At 41.0% G+C, this 23,513-nt stretch overlaps 2 protein-coding genes across 2 annotated transcripts in view; both read right to left on the bottom strand.

The window, feature by feature from the left end:
• The window catches only part of LOC307168603 (uncharacterized protein), a gene marked incomplete at its 5' end in the record, with an annotated part of 45,552 nt that extends 43,852 nt beyond the window's left edge, over positions 1-1,700 (bottom strand). Inside the window, one exon of the mRNA XM_079888732.1 lies at positions 1,515-1,700. Within this exon, the coding sequence (XP_079744858.1) occupies positions 1,515-1,700 (186 nt within the window). The remainder of the gene's footprint in view (positions 1-1,514) is intronic.
• Positions 1,701-12,891: 11,191 nt separating this feature from the next.
• Positions 12,892-21,572, bottom strand: LOC307168602 (dynein axonemal intermediate chain 1-like; the record flags this gene model as incomplete). Its single annotated transcript, XM_079888731.1, has 13 exons — positions 12,892-12,942; positions 13,079-13,261; positions 14,731-14,830; positions 15,394-15,545; positions 18,143-18,219; positions 18,429-18,510; positions 18,594-18,683; positions 19,309-19,559; positions 19,653-19,696; positions 19,784-19,901; positions 20,007-20,091; positions 20,272-20,307; positions 21,534-21,572. 13 exons carry the CDS (start codon positions 21,570-21,572, stop codon positions 12,892-12,894), a joined length of 1,308 nt encoding a protein of 435 aa, XP_079744857.1.
• Positions 21,573-23,513: the final 1,941 nt, after the last annotated feature.

The following is a 23,513-nucleotide window of genomic DNA, read 5'->3' as shown; positions in this document are numbered from 1 at the left end:
CGGGAAATCAGACAGATTAACCACCCCTAGTGACTTAGCCCAAGGGAAAGACACAGGCTTCCGTTTAGGAGCAGCCGTGGAGAATATACACATGTGGGATCCCCGTAGGGTCACACATATGGGACCCAGCCTAGACCCGGTTCTCAAGGATTCAGCGGATAAAGGCCTGGCACCGGATGCTCCGCCATGTCCGGGCCGAGGGTGTTGGAGGACTCAACAGGTTTGACTCTGGAGCAATAAGGATGCACAGTAGGGTGCAGCAAGCCGACAGAGCCAGTACTCACAGTGCTTCTACCCGTTTAGGGTGAGAACACAGGAGGACACGGGCTCTACACGTAGGCTATAGTATCTAGCGAACGTGTTAGGTGTCGCCCAGCCCGCAGCTCTACAGATATCTGTTAGCGAGGAGCCACGTGCCAGCGCCCATGAGGATGCAATGCCTCTCGTGGAGTGTGCATGCAACCTGAGCGGGCAGGGCACGCCTTGAGCTTGGTAAGCCAAGGCGATGGCAACCACTATCCAGTGGGCCATCCTCTGCTTGGAGACAGCCTTTCCCTTCTGCTGGCCTCCGTAACAGACAAAGAGCTGGTCTGAGGTCCTGACGCTTTGAGTACTGTCCACGTACATACGCAGAGCGTGAACGGGACAGAGCAAAGCCAGGGCTGGGTCTGCCTCCTCCAGGGGCAGCACTTGCAGGTTCACTACCTGATCTCTAAAGGGAGTGGTAGGAACCTTGGGCACATAGCCAGGCCGGGGTCTCAGTACAACATGGTTGTCACCCGGCCCGAACTCTAGGCATGATTCGTCGACCGAAAATGCTTGCAGGTCCCCTACCCTCTTGATCGAGGCCAGTGCAATCAGCAGCAAAGTCTTCAAGGAGGGAAGCTTTAAGTCTGCTGACTGCAAAGGCTCAAAGGGAGCATCCTGAAGTGCTCGAAGCACCAGGGAAAGGTCCCAAGAGGGTATAGAGGGGGGACGAGGAGGATTTAATCGTCTCGCTCCCCTAAGGAACCTGACGACCAGGTCGTGCTTTCCAACTGTTTTGCCATCTATGTGGTTGGCAGCATGTACTTTGAGGGTGGAGGGAGACAGCCTTCACTCCAACCCTTGCTGCAAGAAGGAAAGCACTGACCCTATCGAACATCTTCGGGGGTCCTCTCTGCGAGAGGAACACCACTCGACGAACAGGTTCCACTTCAGGGCGTACGCACGTCTCATAGATGGCGCTTGCGCAGAAGTGATGGTGTTAAGTACCTCTGGGGGTAAGTCACCTAGAACCTCCGCGTCCCGTCCAGGGACCAGACATGGAGTTTCCAGAGGTCCGGACGCGGGTGCCATAGGGTGCCCCGTCTCTGAGTCAGAAGATTCTTCCTCAGAGGAATGGGCCAAGGAGGGACTGTCACGAGGAGCATGAGTTCTGGGAACAAAGTCCGGGTGGGCCAATAGGGAGCCACCAGAAGGACCTACTCCTTGTCCTCGCTGACTTTGCACAGTGTCTGTGCAAGTAGGCTCACTGGGGGAAACACATATTTGTGAAGGCCCCGGGGCCAGCTGTGTGCCAGTGCGTCCGTGCCGAGTGTTCCCTCGGTCAGGGAGTAAAACAGCTGGCAGTGGGAGGTCTCTGAGGAGGCAAACAGGTCTACCGAGTCTCCCCAAACTCTCTCCAAATCAGCTGAACCACCTGGGGGTGGAGTCGCCATTCTCCCGGAAGCACAGCTCGTGATAGCTCGTCGGCCACACGGTTGAGCACACCGGGGACATACATGGCTCGAAGCGACCTCAGATGCTTCTGACTCCAGAGGAGGAGATGGCGGGCGAGTTGCGATATGCGACGGGAGCGTAGACCACCTTGTCGGTTGATGTACGCAACGGTCGCAGTGTTGTCCGTACGGACCAGCACGTCTCTGCCCTGAAACGGCCTTTTCAAACGGCTCAGAGCGAGACGTACTGCAAGCAACTCGAGGCAGTTGATGTGCCAATGCAGTTGGGGGTCCGTCCACACCCCTGACACTGCATGCCCGTTGTACGTGGCACCCCCGCCGGTGGCAGATGCATCTGTGAAGACCACAGCATGCCTGGACACCTGTTCCAAGGGGACTCCTGCCCGGAGGAACAAGGGGTCTGACCACGGACTGAAGGTCTGGCGGCACTCTGGTGTGATTACCACCCGGTGCCGTGATGCCACGTCCATCTCGGGACTCGGCCGAGAAGTCAGTGCTGAATCGGTCTCATATGGAGCAGTCCAAGCGGGGTTACCGCAGCGATCGACCTGAAGGACGCGTACTTTCATGTCTCGATTCTTCCTCGACACAGGCCGTTTCTGCGCTTTGCGTTCGAGGGTCGAGCATATCAGTACAAGGTCCTGCCCTTCGGGCTGGCCCTGTCTCCCCGTGTCTTCACGAAAGTCACGGAGGGGGCCCTTGTTCCCATGAGAGAACAGGGCATTCGCATTCTCAACTATATTGACGACTGGCTTATACTAGCACACTCTCGAGATCAGTTATGCAAACACAGGGACCTCGTGCTCAGGCACCTCAGCCAGCTAGGCCTTCAGGTCAACTGGGAAAAGAGCAAACTCGCCCCCGTGCAGAAGATCTTGGATGCGGTCGCACAGACAGCGCGCCTCACAGAGCAACGAGCTCAGTCAGTGCTGAACTGCTTGAACACGTTCAAACGCATGACGGCGGTCCCACTGAAATTCTTTCAGAGCCTGCTGGGGCATATGGCAGCAGAGGTAACTCCGCTCGGGCTGCTTCATATGAGACCGCTTCAGCACTGGCTTCACGGCCGAGTCCCGAGATGGGCGTGGCATCACGGCACTCACTGGGTGGCAATCACACCGGAGTGCCACCAGACCTTCAGTCCATGGTCAGACCCCTCGTTTCTCCAGGCAGGAGTCCCCTTGGAACAGGTGTCCAGGCATGCTGTGGTCTTCACAGATGCCTCTGCCACCGGCTGGGGTGCCATGTACAACGGGCATGCAGTGTCAGGGGTGTGGACGGGCCCCCAACTGCATTGGCACATCAACTGCCTCGAGTTGCTTGCAGTACGTCTCGCTCTGAGCCGCTTGAAAAGGCCGCTTCAGGGCAGAGACGTGCTGGTCCGTACGGACAACACTGCGACCGTTGCGTACATCAACCGACAAGGTGGTCTACGCTTCCGTCGCATGTCGCAACTCGCCCGCCATCTCCTCCTCTGGAGTCAGAAGCATCTGAGGTCGCTTCGAGCCATGTATGTCCCCGGTGTGCTCAACCGTGTGGCCGACGAGCTATCACGAGCTGTGCTTCCGGGAGAATGGCGACTCCACCCCCAGGTGGTTCAGCTGATTTGGAGATAGTTCGGGGAGGCTCAGGTAGACCTGTTTGCCTCCTCAGAGACCTCCCACTGCCAGCTGTTTTACTCCCTGACCGTGGGAACACTCGGCACGGACGCACTGGCACACAGCTGGCCCCGGGGCCTTCGCAAATATGCGTTTCCCCCAGTGAGCCTACTTGCACAGACACTGTGCAAAGTCAGGGAGGACGAGGAGTAGGTCCTTCTGGTGGCTCCCTATTGGCCCACCCGGACTTGGTTCCCAGAACTCATGCTCCTCGTGACAGTCCCTCCTTGGCCCATTCCTCTGAGGAAGGATCTTCTGACTCAGAGACGGGGCACCCTATGGCACCCGCGTCCGGACCTCTGGAAACTCCATGTCTGGTCCCTGGACGGGACACGGAGGTTCAGGTGACTTACCCCCAGAGGTACTTAACACCATCACTTCTGCGCGAGCGCCGTCTACGAGACGTGCATACGCCCTGAAGTGGAACCTGTTCGTCGAGTGGTGTTCCTCTCGCAGAGAGGACCCCCGAAGATGTTCGATAGTGTCAGTGCTTTCCTTCTTGCAGCAAGGGTTGGAGCGAAGGCTGTCTCCCTCCACCCTCAAAATACATGCTGCTAACCACATAGATGGCAAAACAGTTGGAAAGCACGACCTGGTCGTCAGGTTCCTTAGGGGAGTGAGACGATTAAATCCTCCTCGTCCCCCCTCTATACCCTCTTGGGACCTTTCCCTGGTGCTTCGAGCACTTCAGGATGCTCCCTTTGAGCCTTTGCAGTCAGCAGACTTAAAGCTTCTCTCCTTGAAGACTTTGCTGCTGATTGCACTGGCCTCGATCAAGAGGGTAGGGGACCTGCAAGCATTTTCGGTCGACGAATCGTGCCTAGAGTTCGGGCCGGGTGACAACCATGTTGTACTGAGACCCCGGCCTGGCTATGTGCCCAAGGTTCCTACCACTCCCTTTAGAGATCAGGTAGTGAACCTGCAAGCGCTGCCCCTGGAGGAGGCAGACCCAGCCCTGGCTTTGCTCTGTCCCGTTCACGCTCTGCGTATGTACGTGGACAGAACTCAAAGCATCAGGACCTCAGACCAGCTCTTTGTCTGTTACGGAGGCCAGCAGAAGGGAAAGGCTGTCTCCAAGCAGAGGATGGCCCACTGGATAGTGGATGCCATCGCCTTGGCTTACCAAGCTCAAGGCGTGCCCTGCCCGCTCAGGTTGCTTGCACACTCCACGAGAGGCGTTGCATCCTCATGGGCGCTGGCACGTGGCTCCTCGCTAACAGATATCTGTAGAGCTGCGGGCTGGGCGACACCTAACACGTTCGCTAGATACTATAGCCTACGTGTAGAGTCCGTGTCATCCCGTGTTCTCACCCTAAACGGGTAGAAGCACTGTGAGTACCGGCTCTGTCGGCTTGCTGCACCCTATTGTGCATCCTTATTGCTCCAGAGTCAAACCTGTTGAGTCCTCCAACACCCTCGGCCCGGACATGGCGGAGCGTCCGGTGCCAGGCCTTTATCCGCTGAATCCTTGAGAACCGGGTCTAGGCTGGGTCCCATATGTGTGACCCTACGGGGATCCCACATGTGTATATTCTCCACGGCTGCTCCTAAACGGAAGCCTGTGTCTTTCTGAGTCACCCACTATTCATATGCAGTACAACCCTTGGGTTAGTCCATATGTCTGTTCCCACATAACTCTCCTTAAGAATGTGGCTCCCGCAGCGTTCCCCTCCCTCAGATCAGGCACGCTTTCCCAGTGTTATCCAATAATCTCACTGTATGGGTTATCACGGAACAACAGTGACGGATACTCTCGGTGTAAGCCCTCTCCTATCGTCCTTCCAGGCAAGAAGGTGTGGAGACTTACACAGGGCGCTGGATGGGGTGCAGCAGCTGTGGCGCTTTGGTAGGTATTCCTATCTGTCGTTCACCACGACGTACATCAAGAGTGACCGACCGATAAGGGAACGTCTCGGTTACATATGGTAACCCTCGTTCCCTGAGGGAGGGAACGGAGAAGTACGTCCCGTCGCCACATCTGCTGCTACCCGCCGGGGTGACCAGCTTTTCAGGTAAATACCCGCGCTGCGAGGCTGCACAGCTGATGCAAATGATTGCACGCCAATGTGTATTGGCTTGTTTTAGTTTCACTCGAAGTAGATTGGCCTCTCTAGCGAGATTCCTATCTGTCGGTCACCACGACGTATGTCGAGAGTGACCGACCGATAAGGGAACTCGATATTACGACAGAAACTTTTAACTCTCTCTTTTCCAGCACTTTAGACACAGTTGCTCCGTTGCACTTAAAGAAGATTAAAGAAAATAGTCCAACGCCGTGGTACAACGAGCACACTCGGGCCCTTAAGAGAGCAGACAGAAAAATGGAGCGCAACTGGAAGCAAACAAAACTAGAGGTATTTCGCATTTCATGAAAAGAGAGAGCTCGATTGCATACAGAGAGGCCTTAAAAGCTGCTAGATCTGCTTATTTTTCAACCCTATTAGAAGAAAATAAACAAAACCCTAGGTATTTATTTAAAACAGTGGCTACACTAACGAAAAATAAAGCTTCAAGCCCAGCAGTTTCCAAGCAGCACAGTAGTAATGACTTTATGAACTTCTTCACTTATAAGATTGATAATATCAGGGAGAAAATTATTACTATGCAACCGTCTACTACAGTATCGCATCAGGGAGTGCATTGTAGTCTCACTAAGGAAAATTTTGATTCATTCATTGCTATAGCAGAGGAAGAATTCGCTAAACTCGTTAAATCATCTAAATTGACAACATGTATGTTAGACCCTATACCGACTAAGCTACTGAAAGAGATGCTTCCAAAGGTCAAAGATCCTCTTCTTAATATCATTAACTCATCTTTGTCATTAGGATACGTACCAAAAACTTTTAAGCTGGCTATGATTAAACCGCTTGGTAAAAAAACGCAACTTGATCGTACAGAATTAGTCAATTACAGGCCGATCTCAAATCTATCTTTTCTGTCAAAGATACTAGAAAAGGCGGTATTCTCAAAACTATGTTCCTTTTTAAAAAGAAATGGTATCTGCAAGGATTTTCAGTCAGGATTTAGACCATACCATAGTACTGAGACTGCTCTCATTAGAGTTACAAATGATTTGCTCTTATCATCCGATCGTGGTTGTATCACGCTATTAGTGTTACTCGATCTTAGTGCTGCATTTCATACTATTGGCAACAAATTTTTTTTAAATAGACTCGAAAATGATGTTGGCATTAGTGGAATTGCATTAGCATGGTTTAAATCATACTTATCTGACCGTTATCAGTTTGTAGCAGTAAATGAAGAGATGTCTTATCGATCACAAGTTCAGTATGGTGTACCACAAGGCTCAGTACTAGGATTGTTGCTGTTCAATCTGTACATGCTACCCTTGGGAGATATCATTAGGTGCATACATACAGTAATAGACGTGCCAGGCACGAAAGCTTGTCAGGCATAGCAACAGTAACTAAGGAGGGCGGGGCTTAGTGAAGGGTCAACTGGGTGGGGAGAAAGCTATGCCATAATCAGAAATATTATATCTTAAGCAAAGTAGGCCTAAGTAACAAATGTGTACAAAGTTGCACAAGTTAGGCTACAAAGATACAAAATGCAATACGTCACATGTCATGCGCAGCATCTCCTCCACTCGCACGCATCACTCCGGGCCTGCTGTGCTGTATTGTGTAGCTTAAGTGCAACATGGAGCTTGAAGATGTAAAGAAAAAAATAAAACCAGTTCATGAGGAAACATTAAGTTCACTGAAAAACACACAGCAACAACGTGTTAACATACAGCATGAGACTGAACACACCAGTGCAGATCAGGTGAGGAGCCAGTATGAACACAAGCATACTTTAAATATATTTCTAACAAGTGCACTAGAAGTACATTGGTAACAAATATATGCTTAGTTACATTTTTAAGAAATATGTTAAACACAAGCATACTTTTAGTGAAGTTTTAGTGTATTTAAAGAAAACATACTTATGTTGCTCTTACTTAAAGTACATTTTGAGTAATTTGTGTGAACACTTAGGCCCACTGCAAATATTTATGTATTTATCATTTTAATATTTTGAACAACTTATAATGTATTAGAAACATTTGTCAACTATTATTAAGCATTGCAATAAGCATACCTAAAATTAATGTTGTTCAGTTTTACTTGTTTGCAGGCAACTTGTAAAAGGCTACTTAAAAGGCTGTTGTCCATTACATGATACGTTTGTACTACTGAAATTCTAACAAGGATTTCAACATCATATTATCTGAAATGTATCATAGATACATTTTCCAAAGATGTTTAAAAAAGTTTGTACTTGTTTAAATTCAAACAGCATAACACACGTGACTAGTCCTGATTGGTTCCAGAGCCGTTGAATGGTTGTGATTGGTTCTTATGATAATGAGCTCGCCTCGCACCTCACTCAGAGCTTACGTTTATCAGATATGCTGTGCGTGTGTATATGTTACTTGAATGTGATGGATTTAGAAGTCTAAATTGAAACTGTTAAAAATATAAAGAGCGATCGTGTCTCTTTAGAGGACAAGGAGGAAACCACGCGATTCATATGGATTAGGTGATGTTTTTTGCGATTTAACTTTCTGAAACGTGAAAAAGATTTGGTGAATCGTTTATCGGAGGGATGTAAATCTCTCATGTTTCTATGTTTCATATGTTTCTTATGTTTATGTTTACTATGTATATGTTATGTTTATGTTTACTATGTATATGTTATGTTATGTTTTCATATGTTTCTCTCATGTTTCTATGTTCTATGTTTCATTAAAATATGTCAGTTTTTTTTCTCGAAGATGAACGAAAGTCTTAAATGGTTTGGAACTACTTAAGGGTGAGTGATCATGACAGAATTTAGATTTTTATTTGGGTGGGGGGTTTGTTACTATTTAATAGAAAACGTAGTGTTGTTTTTAATTTTACCCAGCTTCTTCAGGTTTGCATGGCGTGTGACATTTGGAACCTCATTATATTGTGATTCTAGGTAAGATTTGTATTAAATTAATGTTACTTGTCTGTGCCAGTCATACAGCATGTCTTTTTCAGTTCAGCTACATTCAATTTGACCAATCAGAGCCAAGCTTTTCAAGTCCAAGTCGAAGCAGACTCGAAGAGATGAAGATATTGCCACAGAAGTTACTGGTAAGTTTTAGTTGCTGTTTGCATAAATAAATCACTCACTGTTTAGTTTTTTTCCTAGGTGGATAGATCTGCTATGCATTTGCTAATATGACTTACACGTGGAATACTGACGTTAACCGCTGTAATGCTGACACTGATTTCTAGCAACTTCAGCACTGGGTATATAGTCAAAGTCTAAAGTATTTGATAAATCTGTTTAAAATCTATGTGGAGACATCTGTCTGTCTTAAAACAACTATAAAACATTGTCCAATGCATCTGCAAAAATGAAGCTGTGTATTTATTTCTGATTTCCTGAACAATTTGGCTTCATTGTTATGATGTAAATGATCTTTTAAAAGAAAAAGAAAACATGTTATGCACATAAAGTTACTTTGTCTTGAGATGACCAGCCAATTATGGTAGTGTGTGTTGATTGGTGTTCTGTATCTGTTCAAGCTTGACAACCTTATTGCCTTTTTGATTACTTTCTAATATATATTTCTAATTACAAATAAGTGCAATGTGTATATGTGTATATATATATATATGTGTATATATAATCTCTCTTTTTTATATATTTATATTTGTTGTTTTTCAGACCAGCTGCTATAGAAGAGAAACTGAAATCTGAGTGCAGAGACAAGCGAAGAAGAGAGTAGTAAATATGGTTTAATCTTATATGACCTCTGTAATAGAGATTTTTTAATCAAAAGCGCACCGTTTTGTGTCTGTTCCTTTAAATGGAAATGAGCTGCGGCTCCCGGCACAGAGGGCGGAGCTTCAACAGCTTGCACTCACACTGATATGCACTGTAAATTTCAAAATCTTTTAGCCTTTTATGTTCAAACCCGAGTCAGACAATGATGGAGAGACTCGAGAAGAAGTGACAACATGTAGAAGCAACAGGACATTTCTGAATGGTTAGTTGATTAATTTGTGTAGCTTGTGTGTAGTTATCTTCTAGTCATTGATTAGCATATTCTGTCTTGATAATCTATAAATCGCGTTCCCGGGGTTTATGTAAATTTTAGGGTTGGTGATGTCACTAACCCGGGAGGAATGTGGTGTAGTCTCTACCAGCCGTTTGTTGTAGTCCTTAAAAAGCGATTTCTGTAAAAGCAAATATCTCCCTTTGCTTTGAACTTTGAGCGTTGTAACTTTGCAGATTTTGTTTATGCTCAAACAGCAACATTACAAACTAACTAAAGTTAAAATACATTTTTCACCTGGGTATATTTCTTGTATGTTTCGAAGACACCATAATGAATTTGTAATGTACTTGTAACACATATAAAGTACACTTTAATATCATTAATCAAGCATGTAATTAGTCCCTACTACTATTACCCCCTAAGTATACTTAAAGTTGTTCCAATTTAGTACACAAAAGTACACTAAATACACTTAAAGCGACAGCGCGCGCGTAACCTTACAGTCTTAAATAAGTTTAAGCATCCAGGGTAGATGCAGGCCCGAACCATTTTAAGCCTAATAAAAAACTTAAGTATAGCTAAATCAAATAACTCTTCACGGAAATCCTGAGTGGAGTTTTGTTTTGCTCTGCTCTTTGGCTGCGCTGTCACGTTCGTTCTACGTCACAACGCTTTCTACGCTACGTCCTACGCCGGCATCCATCTCCCGTGAACGCGCGTTGACCGTTGCCGGAAGCCAGTTATTTTCATTTATAAAGTTTTAAATGTGTATATTTTTATGACAAAACCGCACGGATTACCCTCAGAAGGCCTTCGTTTATCCCCCTGGAGCCGGATGGATTACTTTTGTGAAGGATGCATGCACATTTTTGGGACTTGAAGGAGGTGGACCCCATAACTTGACATTATAACCACTGAAAGATCTAAGACATTTTCTAAAATAACTGAGAATGTGTTCGTCTGAAAAATGATTGACATATGCATCTCGAACGGCTTGAGGGTGAGTAAATCATGGGTTTAATATCATTTTTGGCCGAACTATCCCTTTAAAGTTATGCTTTACTACAATTTAATTACTACTAAAATATACTTAGTACAAAATTAGTTGTTTCAAAATAGCACACTTCAAGTTAACTAATCATTAACACACTTGAAGTATACTGATAATTAGTCTGGCTGCAAGTATACTTAGCATTTTTTTTTTTTTCACCAGGGCAACCTGTAAGTAGGACTAATTCTATTGATGTTTATATTTTCTACCGGTGTTCAAAAAACTTAGTTTTGAGTTTTATATTGTATAGTTCTCCTGCTAACTGGCTAACTCATGTTATTATTCTTACTGAAATATTTCTGCTATTTAGCTGTGGGCCTCTATTACCTAAAACTGTGTCAATTCATCCTGTTGTAGGAGACTCCGAACAACATTAGGAGCCTTTAAAGTAGCATAATAGGGGCCCTTTAAGGACAAGCGGCAGCATGTTTAGTATTAGGCTACTGTCACTTTAAGACCGGTACACATCTAATATACATGCATATAACACGCACTCAATTTTCTCTCAAATATTTGCTTTCACTTTAGACATAACCAACTGTGTTTATGTAAAGCTTGCGTGTATTTGACAGTATTAGCACAATAAGACTAGAAAGATAACTTAGTCCAGTATCCAGGCGCTGTTTGACAGGCTTTTAGTGCCTGTGAGCTTTGGGTGTATGCGAATTAAATGTTTAACCGGCAAGGCTTTCAATCACATGCAAATAACGAACTTTTGTGAATGGCAGTGTCCCGTGACAGTAACTCTACCTCTGCCTTAACATGTGATTTGAATGTAACAGAACTGCAACTGATTGAATGTGCGCAGTAACACGATACTACGACATTTCTTCAAAAGCAGATCGTGGAGACATTTTAATCGTCCACGATCAAATATTGTGATATTGCACACCCCCATGTGTCCCACTGTTATTTCTGCATACATGTGAGTATTGATTTGTATTAATGTTACCTGTCAGGTTGTTCTGTGCAGACGCATCTCCTCCTCCTCCTCGTCCTCATCTAGGATAGGGCGTTCTTCCTTATTTGTATTTGTTTCCTGCCTCTTCAGATCCTCTTGGTTCCTCTTGGTAAGAATCAAAGATTTCTGACTGCAGAAAGAGCAGGGCATGCTAACATTAAACATGTCCGTATTCACAATAATACAAGCATAGTTCCGTTTTACTGCAGGTATACCACAAAACATGCTCAAAATAATTTACTGGCAAGATTTTCTCACCCAACTGGCATTAGCTGAGAAGTTTGCATAAAGAGGCTTGGGCTTACAAGCTACATCATTTAAAAAAGCAAAGTGCAGTTGGTTATGCATAAACTGAAAATACAGAAAACCTGAAAACCAAAGTCTTCTGGGCTCAACATTAAGCCGTGTCATGTGCTTGTCCTTTGGACAAGTAAATCACTGCCTTTCTTAATTGTCAGAGTATTTTTGGTGGTGTAAATATAATTTATTCTGAAGCAATATTCTCATCAGTGTTCTATCGGTGTTTACTTAAACCTGCATATTTGTGTCATTTGCATTTACCCCCAGGGCGTTATTTGCCTTTATAAAGGACAATTTTTTGATTTCTTATTTTATTGGCCTTATTAAATGAATGCATCCTCTTTCATATCACATTCTTACATTTGATCAACAAATTCAGTTTTGGTGAAGACACTACAGGGCTGTTCAATCAAATTAAATAATTTACACTGAAAAATTACAACTGCAGTAAATAATGTTATGAGACTGATGTTTTAAATAAATGTTTGAAAATACAAATAAAAAATGCAATGATGCTTTACACATGAAACTAAACTGCCAACAGGTGGCGGCAAGTGACCGTCTTAATGAGTGAGTCATTGAGTCATTCATTCAAACGATTCGTTCAAAATGCCGAAACATTCAAAACACAGCGCTGAGTGTTTTCCTTTGGAACTATTTTCATCGATGAAATAGAACACAAACAGTCATTGTGACACTGAAGACTGGAGTAATGGATGCTGATATAAATATATATAAAAAAATATCAAAATAGAAAACAGTTATTTTAAATTCTACATTTTTTTCACAATATTACAAAATAAAATAAATGCAGGCATTGTGAGCATAAGAGACCTCTTCAAAAACATCTTATACACAAAAAATAAAAAAATAAAAATCTTAGCGAGCCCAAACTTTGGAACAGTAGTGTAGATTTGGAACCTGAATTATTCATTTGACTTTGTTCACTCTGGAATCACTGCAAAGCTTCAAGGACCTTCACTCATGTCATTTATTTCTCTGCATCTATTTGTTCTGAAAGCCCTTTTCCCACAGTACATTCTTTCTGACTGATTTGTATCTGGAATTACTATGTTTATTGCCTGGCAAACAAATGATATTTAAATTTACGTTCAATACGTTAATGTGTTCCCGAAACATTCTCATCAAATGTCACTTAGTTAAACTGAGCCGTTCAGTAACTGGGTTGTGCGTGTGTTGTAAATGAATGTCTGAAGCGGTCACAAAGATGCAGATTTAGCAGTTCAGCACAGGAAGTATTCAGCACAGCAGTGATTGAAACAGCTCTGATCGATTAAGCATGTGATTTCATTGGAGGCCTATACATAATATTAGTGCATCACTTACCTTAGGCTTCTTGCGGAGGTTGGGCGAGAGCTTGAGGCTGATGACATGGCCGCGGTCATCACCCACGATGATGAAGGGATGGACAGGGTTGAATTCGATTTTCACAGGCCTTTTCTCCCTTGACAGCACTACTTGTTGGCAGAGAGCCTCATATTTGTTGACACTGAGGTCGAACACATGAACCTGTGAAAGAAATAGAAGAGGAGCAGGAAGTTGTAGTCTTTGTCATTTATGCAGTATCAGTTTATGTTTTGATGTTTTCAGTGTGAAGCAGACATTAGCACCTTTCTTGCTTTGGCTCTGAGTGTCAGCAAGCAAGATAATATATTTTTAGCAAGATAATATATTTCAAGATAAAAAAAATTTACATCGCTTTTAAAAAGCTGGTGCTTAAATTAGCGTCAATTCATCCTTTGCAGGGAGTTTGATTGACATGCGATCTGAGTCTGACCAATCAAAATCCACCATTTTTGTCCGATAAAGCAGTCAGGAGAGTTAGATTAACGTCGGTGGATTTGAACTTGGCTTTAACTGAGGCAATCTGTCACGACACATTAAAGAGCTACAAAACGGTAGGCCTGTTTACTGTTTAATTTTCTTTGACTGACCAAATTTGAAAGTTGAGACTTATGTTTCATATTAAATATTACCTGCTCGGTCCTGTCTTAAAGAGCGTTGTCAGTGTCCTCTATTTTTCACTACTAGAGAACATGGGTTGAATCCGAAAGTTTAAAAATAAAACTAATTCAAAATCAAAATATGAATAAAACTAAATAAAAAATGTAAATAACACTCCAGGTCTCGGCACCAGTCACGTAACTGAAAACTATGAAAGGCGTGTGACCGGCCAACCGGTAAAAAAAAAAAAAAACATTAAAGAAATGATTCCCTCTGATTTTCTGTTTCATTAATAAAGTTTGACTACTCGCAGCAGTCTCGCATGCGCTTAGAGCTTGTGTGAATTGCACGTATAAAATGAAGTTAAGGAACAACCTCGATCCATCAGGAAACGCAATGTCAGAGCAATAGAGCAGATGGTAGCACACATGATGCTCGTGACATAGCCTATATTGAGCTGTTGTCATTATGTAGCAGTTCAAATTAGGCCTCTGTTATGTCCTGAACCCTTTTCTCTTTGTTCTTTAAAAAAAAAATAGGCTAAAAACGTTTTATTTATTTTTTATCTTTATGTACTTTCTTACTTGCTTATTTACTTACAACATACGCTACTAAGTTTCCATGGGATGATAGATATCTATTTTAAGAGCAGGAAATTATTACTTTTGATTGCACTAATGATCACTTTTGGTTTTATGTTTTTTTGTTTAACCTGACTGTGTGTGTGTTTTACTCGCACAAGCAGAATGTGAGTGTTTGTGTGTGCTGATGCAGTCAAGCGCCGTTGAAAAGACGTCCCACTGTCAGCCTGCTACTGCGTTTCATTAGCAATCATTACATGAAAAAAGTGCTTTAAGTGGAAGTATCCAGAAAGTTTCTATTTTAAGGTGAGGGATTATTAAATGTATTATTAATTTTATTATATTATTAATTTTTGTTATTATGATTATTAAAAAAAAGCTAAAAAAAAAAAAAAGGATTTTATCATATTGTGGATTTTCCCATTGTGTTTGTATTAGAGGTTGGCTGTTTACCTTTCTATCAGAGGTGACAGCAGCAAAGACAGTGGAGGAGTACGGAGCCCAGGCCACATCTGTCACATCAGCTCTCAGGTCAAAGGAGAACAAAGGAGACCTGGAAGAGACATGTATTGTTACTGGAATAGTAGAATACTTCAGATGAGCTACTATTCAGTCAAAGCAATAACAAGCTTCTATACAACTTGCCCCAGACTTTCATTGTAAATGCAGTCATGTAAACAATCTATGTTTGATTTCACAAACTGAGGGGCAAGTCAAAATTGTTGTCTGTGGTGTCACAGGATGCTGAAAAGTCTACTGTAAAATCTATTCGGTCAACTTGTAATATATGAACACACTTCTGATTGCTTATCCTGCCATTGCAGATCCTACGAACACTTCAGAGGGTAAAGCTCTATCCACCTTCTTTTTTTTAATGCAAGAGTGGCGTAGTCATTTGTAAATTGAATGTGTCTGGCTACTAACACGTACACAAAATGTGCAGTCAAGAGAAAGATTCATTCATTATTATTAACTCAAAGTTGTCTTTTTGCGGAACATAGACAGTCTAATTAATTTGTCAAATTTACAATTAAGACATTTTAAATTAAGACAACTGAAGGATAAGTTGGAAAAGGCTGCTGTAGATATAGTGCAACAGGGAATACGTGCTCATACTTAATTCTCTCATCCCAGATTTTCACCATGCCGTCCAAGCCGCAGGAGATGAAGATGTTGGAATGGAAGGGATTCCACCTCACACACTGGACACTCTTGAGGAAGTGTGCATCATACGCCTCTAGGAAAGTGCTGGAAATGCATGTAGAGCCCTGTGAAAGACAAACAAACTCATTATTGGTTAAATTACCATGAAAAAAAAATGCTGTTTTATACAACAACACTCTTGCTCATGTTATCTATCTATAAATTACAGAAACGTCTGTCTGTCTGTCTGTTATTCGCATATCTCTCAAACCGTTAGTCCGATGGATTTCAAACTCGACAGGTGTCTCGCTACGAGTAAGTGCAGTGCCAAGTTTGACGCTGTTTTGATGAGAAATGCAAAAGATATCGTTAAATATCTATCTATAAATTACAGGAACGTCTGTCTGTCTGTGTGTCTGTGTGTGTGTCTGTGTGTCTGTCTGTCTGTCTGTCTGTCTGTCTGTGTGTGTGTCTGTCTGTGTGTCTGTGTGTCTGTCTGTCTGTCTGTGTGTCTGTCTGTCTGTCTGTGTGTGTGTTATTCGCATATCTCTCGAACCGTTAGTCCGATGGATTTCAGACTCGACAGGTGTCTCGCTACGGGCACGAGTAAGTGCAGTGCCAAGTTTGACATTGCTTCGATGAGAAATGCAAAAGATATCGTTAAATATATCATTTTTAGAAGGTTGTGGTTTAAAAATAAACATTCTGACATAAACACTCTGTCAGCTACACTGTTTACTTCTGAATATTATAGTTTGGTTCCAAAACGTGATAAATGCATCTATCTATAAATTACAGGAACGTCTGTCTGTCTGTCTGTCTGTCTGTCTGTGTGTCTGTCTGTCTGTGTGTGTGTGTGTGTGTGTGTGTGTGTGTGTGTGTGTGTGTGTGTTAACCACATATCTCTCGAACCGTTAGTCCGATGGATTTCAAATTCGACAGGTGTCTTGCTACGGGCACGAGTAAGTGCAGTGCCAAGTTTGACGTTGTTTGGATGAGAAATGCTAAAGATATGGTTAAATATGTCATTTTTAGAAGGTTGTGTGGTTTAAAAATAAGCATTCTGACATAAACACTCTGTCAGCTACACTGTTTACTTCTGAATATTATATTTTGGTTCCAAAACGTGATAAATCCATTTTGATTAATTTGAGTAAAAATGTGTTTTCTTTACCAAGAAAGTGGCAAGATGAAAACCACTATTTTCTGTTTCAAACTTTCACATAGCATCTTTAGGTTATAATAACATAAAAAAATCAAATCCAGATTTTGATTTTCAAAGATTTATTATAAAAACTGATTATTTTTTCCCAAAAATGCAATAAATTCATGACACTTTTTTTTTTCCAAAATGCAATTAATCCGTTGAATCAATATAAAAGTTATTTTTTATCATATTGAAACTGTTGAAATCAGCTATCGCTAAGAAATATCTCCTGAACTTTTTTGACGGCGATCAGCTCACAAAAACTGATTTTGCACGAGCACTTTGCACTGCTCCCTGAATCGAGGTGCTTATTCATTTGTGGATGTAAACTGAATCTGTAAGTCAGCTATGCTGTTTACTTCTGAATATTATATTTCATTCTGGTGCGCTTAACGTTATCGCTACTGTGTAATAGTAGCCTATGCTATTCACCAACTAAACATCCTATTCAATGCGTTCACAGTCTCTTACATGGGCATCATTTGTAGTTGCCTATTCACAAACTGTTTGCTCAAGCGTAGCGTTTTCTACCACGCACAAATAAAAATAAAAATGTCACTGAACTTTTGCTGTGTAAATGAGCACTCAAACACACCAAACCAACAATTACTAAAAACACACTTAAAAACTGATTTTGCATGGGCATTTTGCACTAGTACTGCTTAATTATCTGTTGGTGAAAAGCGATCCACATAATTTTTCTTGTTTTGTGCAGCTCTGGAGTTTGTCCGATCCACCAAGCACGATCCATCAAGTTTAAAGCATAAATCCTGCAGCATCCGTTTAGCTTTTCTTTTAACCTTATCTTTATTAAAAATATACACATATACATATATATAAAACTTAAAAAAGAAAATCTGCAATCATCTGATTAGCTTTAATGGCTGTTGCATGTCACATAGATACTTATTTTTTATAATTCATGCACATGGCAAATGCCCGTTTTGATAAGAGGAATTAAAAGCACTGTGTGTGTGTGTGTGTGTGTGTGTGTGTGCGTGCGTGCGTGCGTGCGTGCGTGCGTGCGTGCGTGCGTGCGTGCGCGTGCGTGCGTGTGTGCGTGTGTGTGTGTGTGTGTGTGTGTAAAAAGTAAAAAAAGTAGAAAGTTTTCATTTAGGGTCAGGGTGTGGGTTAAGGTTAGGTTACAGAATTTATAACTAATTTATTAATAGAAGTCTATGGAATATCCCCATTTAGATAGCTAAGTAAACGTGCGTGAGTGTGTTTCGTAGAAGTGGAGGGATGTTGGGAGTCAGTAGGAGTGAAAATGTGAACAAGAAGACCATGTGTTGGCCTGTGATGTTTGTAATTTAGAACAAAACAATTAGACCAAAGCGTGGTATGAGATGAGAAACAAAACTGTCTGGTCTGTCAAAATAAATAGTTTAAATGCTAAATGACTCAAGACTGCAGATGTTCACAGGGTACTGTATATAAAAACAATGTTTGGCTGAATGATTGTTTGACTGACCTTGGTGTAAACGATCATATTGGATGTGATGGTATACGACTGACCTTGTAAATCGTTCCAGATTGAGAGGCAAGGAGAAAAGACCCGTCACATTGTTTATGAATGTCCAAAGATGTTCCAGCTAGAACCACAGAGAAAATAACTTCAGTGAGGATCATACATTAGTGCATGCGAGTTTTACACCATTAGCACCTTTATTGCATTTGACATTTTAACGGTTTCTTTCTGTTATGTGTGATTTCTAAAAACAGATATGAACATAAATGGAACTGATTAGAAGCTCGCTTGAGAAGTATGTGTTTATAACAAATCAAGTAATGTGGTCCATACCTGTAGCAATGACATCCTTAAGGTCTTCAGGAACTTTGTCCATGGCCGGGAGTTGGATGATGTCTGTGAAGACTAGTTCACGCTGAAATCCAAATGATTGGCATCAATTAACCTCTTACAAAACTACTTGTTTTAGAATCAACACTTAGATATTTCCTTCTGTACCTCTCTTAGTGTCCAAGACACCACTCGTCCATCAGCGGCCACAGAGATGAAGCTGTGATTGCCGTCCAAATCGTCTTCCTGCCACTTTACCTGTAACGAAGACAATGAAACACAAGAGCCAAGACTTTTTTAATCAACCAACAATCACAAAAACTATTCAAGCACTGAATAATAAATCTGTATTTAATTTTATTTAAATACATTACCATTCAAAAGTTTGGGGTCGGTAATATATTTTAATGTTTAAAAAGCCTCTTATGCTCACCAAGGCTGCATTGATTTGATCAAAAGTACAGTTAAATATTATTATATTTAAATAGCCATCACTTTAGTGTCACATGATCCTTCAGAAATCAATGCTAATATTAATTTGCTGATTTGGTGCTTGAGAAACATGTATTTTTGAAACAGTTGTGCTGCTTATGTGTTGTTTGTGGAACTATGATTAAAATTTTTGGATTCTTTGATTATAATAATCTGTCAGAAAAATAATTAGTTTGAACAGTAGTGTATACAAGTATATTTAAAAAAAAATAGTGCATACTGCACAAACACAGTATACAGTACTGCATATACTTCATATTACAGAACTAGTAAGAGTAGTATTCTATTCCGACCATTGTATTGAACATACAGCTCCATTTTCACATCATAGGTAATGATGTTTACTGTTGTTATTTTACCCATGACTCCATGGTCATATCCTCCTCCATACCTGCATCACAGGGCCTTTGTGTTTCCCGGAGCTGGCTGTGCTGGTGTAAATGGGCTGCTTACTCTTCTCCAGCAGGCTGTACACTGCGACACAGCCGTTACTCAAACCCACGGCCACCAGGTCGGACAGTTGTTTGTGGATGTCTATGCACATTACGCCTGAGTCTGTGTTGAAGATGAATTCTGGGTAAAGGTGCATCTTCCGGGTGTAAAAGAGAAGCATGCCCTCACGATCCTCATGAGTACATCCATCTTGAGGGGTAAGATGAGACACACTTCAGAGTCATTTAGCTTACAAAAGATTCCTTGTCTAAGGTTTTCTCTCAGAGTAAATAGTAAACTTACATGACCCAAGACCAACAGCGAACGAATCATTGTATTCAGTGCTCCTAAAAATAAACAAATACAAACGTCACTCAAAGAAGGGCTTCCTATTTTACTCAAAAAACATTTAATAAAGTATGTATGAAACTCACCAGCAGAGGGAAGTCACCGACAGTCCTTTGGCTTTTTCATACTGGAATTTCCAAAGCGGGAGAAGAGTGCCCTTCTCTCCTCGAAATTCATCAGCGGGATCCTCAAAGTACAGGAAATCTGAGATTTGGATATAAAGATGTTAAACATTTTTAATGTCTGTCCATCCGTCAGTAATCCAAAATAAATGGTGTAGCAGTGAAAATAAATGTTTTCTCTATATACCATCTGTAATGTCTCCATTTCTGTCTAGAACCACTGAACGCTCCATCATCTTGACTGCATGATCTAGTTGGGATATGTCCTGTTTCTGGAAGCACAAGACGGGATTTTTCCCTTTTAACTAACCTTTTAAACAAATCAATCACACTCTTGAACTAAATAAGACAAATCATTTTCTTAATCACTTTTGAACAAAAGAAATAGAAACATGGATAATCATCCCAACGTCACTTGGGATGGTAAAATCCCGAATAGGTAAAATTCGTACTTTATAGGTGAAATCCCGAAGACCTGAAGCCTCATCCTACAGGACAAAAGACACATTTTCAAACGTTTAAATCCAAAGTTCCTTGTGAAAGATATGTGACAAAGCATTCATTTCTAACTGGATGAAAAGTGTGAACTAAATAAGACAAGAAACATGTATAAATAATCATCCCAACATCACTATAATGTGACATAGAGTGAGATCACGGGTCCGAAGGTTTACGTACTTCGTCACTTGAATCCTGCCAGTACCAGTCTTCTCCCTTAGCTGTGCCCTGTAAAGAATAATAATACATTTAAAGGAATTTGTAGAGTTTTATTTGACAGATATTTCCTGTATTTTTTAAATACAAAAAATGTCTAAATTGACAGAAATATACAGTAAATTTTCCAATGTAAAATAACATGAAAAACATTGATCTGAGATGTCATCGCTCTGCTGCAGAATTTCAACGGCATCAACATTGTTTGTGTGATAATATTAGATCTAGAGTATGATTACTACAATGAGGTCCTGACACATGTTGTCTAACTCCAATAGAGTTAAGAATGTCTTTAAATGCCAATCCCAATGCATCTTTTTCATTATCTACATGTATATTAAAATCACCAACAATTAGGACTTTATCTGCAGCCAGTACTAACTCTGATAGAAAGTCAGCAGATTCTTTGATAAAGTCTGTATGGTGCCCTGGTGGCCTGTATACAGTAGCCAGCACACATCTCAAATGTGATTTATCATTTACACTATATATTGCTATATTAAGCACCAACACTTCAAAAGAATTATACTTGAAACTAGACTTCTTAGTAACTCTAAAAATATTACTATACATTACAGCAACACCTCCCCTTTTGCCTTTCAGACGAGGTTCATGTTTATAACAGTAATCTTGCGGGGTGGTCTCATTTAAAGTAATGTAATCGTTTGGTTTTAGCCAGGTTTCTGTCAAACACAGCACATCTAGATTATAGTCTGTAATAATATCATTAACAATAAGTGCTTTTGAAGTAAGGGATCTAATATTCAGCAACTCAAGCTTTATCATTTGCTCATTTGTATCTAAAGCATTTGTAATTGTATCTTCATTGTGTCTAAACATGAAAGTAACTTAATTTTAACGAAGTTACTTGTTATTTATGTCTTATTTGTTGAACTATAAATTCATTGTAACATTTGCGATCGTGATGATATTCAGAAGAACAGCTCCCTTATTTGTGTTTTGTTAACTATATCATATGTTATAAATAAAAATAACTTACCACTTTAGATTTCGCTGCTTCTTTTTGAGGAACGGACATTTTTCCTTTTTGCTTATTTTACTTTATCAACAAAACAATTAGCAGCTACTCCACTGAAACGGCTAGCGGTTGCTGCTGCCAGTGTTTGTGAGTCGTTGTCATGGCAGCGGGATGTGCACGCGCATTCCTTAGCTCAAACCCAGAGCCAGAGATATGGCTCTGCTCAGACCGCTTCAGACTTTTGAAAGGTGGTGTGTAGGGCCAAAATGAACAGAAATATTAAGATAATGGGCAAAATACCCCACACAATTAAACTAAATCTATTACGGCTGTCGTGATCGAAATTAAATGTGAAAATGAATTAAAAGTGTCGATTGCGGCATCACATAGATCTGCTCGTTTTTTTTAAATGCGTTTTATACAACACCTTAATATTCTCCTCCTGTGTGAGTTAAACATCATTCCCTCGGCTCAAAATTAATTTAATTACCCAAAGCATTAAAAAAAAAAACTACACTATCTTTTATTTTATTTTTTGGTCCAGAAAGCTTATATGTTGTTTTAATCTGATACTATTTTTTGTTTATTATTTACCTATAAATTACTAATCTAAATAATAATTGATTTTAACGATAAAAAATAAGCACATTCTTTCAGTTAAATACAAAATAACTAAAAATCAGTAAAAAAAAAATATATTAATTTTGTGTCTCTGCCTAGAAGAATCAATGTTTGTATTCATTCACGATATTTCACGATAAAGCAACGGCGAAGAAGCATCGCTTGGACGTGTAAAACGTTATTCATATTAAATACTCCTTTACAGGAGTAACATAATGTGAGCTGTTAATTATGAGAATTATTCAGCATCGGCTACCACACCTACAACAAACACTGATCCTAACCTTATCTTTATTAAAAATATATGCATATACAACATATATATAAAACTTAAAAAAGAAAATCTGCAAGCATCTGATTAGCTTTAATGGCTGTTGCATGTCACATATGCTTATTTTTTATAATTCATCCACATGGCAAATGCCCCTGTTTTGATAATAGGAATTAAAAGCACTGTGTGTGTGTGTGTGTGTGTGTGTGTGTGTGTGTGTGTGTGTGTTTATAACATGGTAACAACAGCATGTTAGCACACTCACAAAGTGGGGACCCGGTGTGACGCAAGACCTATGCGCAAGACACACATTTCACCAACTGCTCATGCGAAAAACAATCGCTTATTAATCAAAACGAGTCACGACGAGATCACGTTTATTAGTGTCAATCAACGGGATTAATCAATTTTTACAGGTAATTAGCATATTTTTAATGTTATATTCGATAATTAAATAAAAATACATCACAAGTTCGAATAATTTCGAAAGATTGTTGAATTACATGACCTAATGGAGTTTTCTAATGAGGTGTAATTGATGTTGTTCGTTGACTGTGGCGAATATAACGTTACTATTGATAAACTTAAATTGCATGTCGGTGTATAATTTAAATTGTTTACTTGTTGACTGCGCGTGGTGTAGTGTAGTGTGTGTGCTAATTTGCTAAACGGCGGGAGATTTAAGCGGCCTTCGTGAGCCCCGGGGCGCCGCTGAGACGAGCCCGGCTTCTACATCAACACGAGACGGAGGAGGTGCCGCCGAGGACCATGTTATCAATGCCACTGATAAGAGCGACGCACTGGAGGCTAGATACTAGGGCTGGGTATTGACACAAATTTCACAATTCGATTCGATTTCGATTCACAAGCTTGCAATTCGATTCGATTTCGATTACGATTCGATTCGATTCAATATCGATTATTTTGGATATCAGGTACAATACATTGCAAATTTTCTCAAGGAAAACAAATCTCTTCACTAATGCTGTAAATTATGGGAGTCAGTGGTAGGCTAGCCTATAGGCTTCATTAGCCTACTATAATATTGAAGGTAAAAATTAACTGATTTGTATACAAACACTTAAAATACACTTTTATTTATTTTTATA

This window comes from Squalius cephalus (assembly GCF_949319135.1).
Source record: "Squalius cephalus genome assembly, chromosome: 12".
Classification (NCBI taxonomy): Eukaryota; Metazoa; Chordata; class Actinopteri; order Cypriniformes; family Leuciscidae; genus Squalius; species Squalius cephalus.
This window is presented reverse-complemented; position numbering and strand designations above follow the sequence as displayed.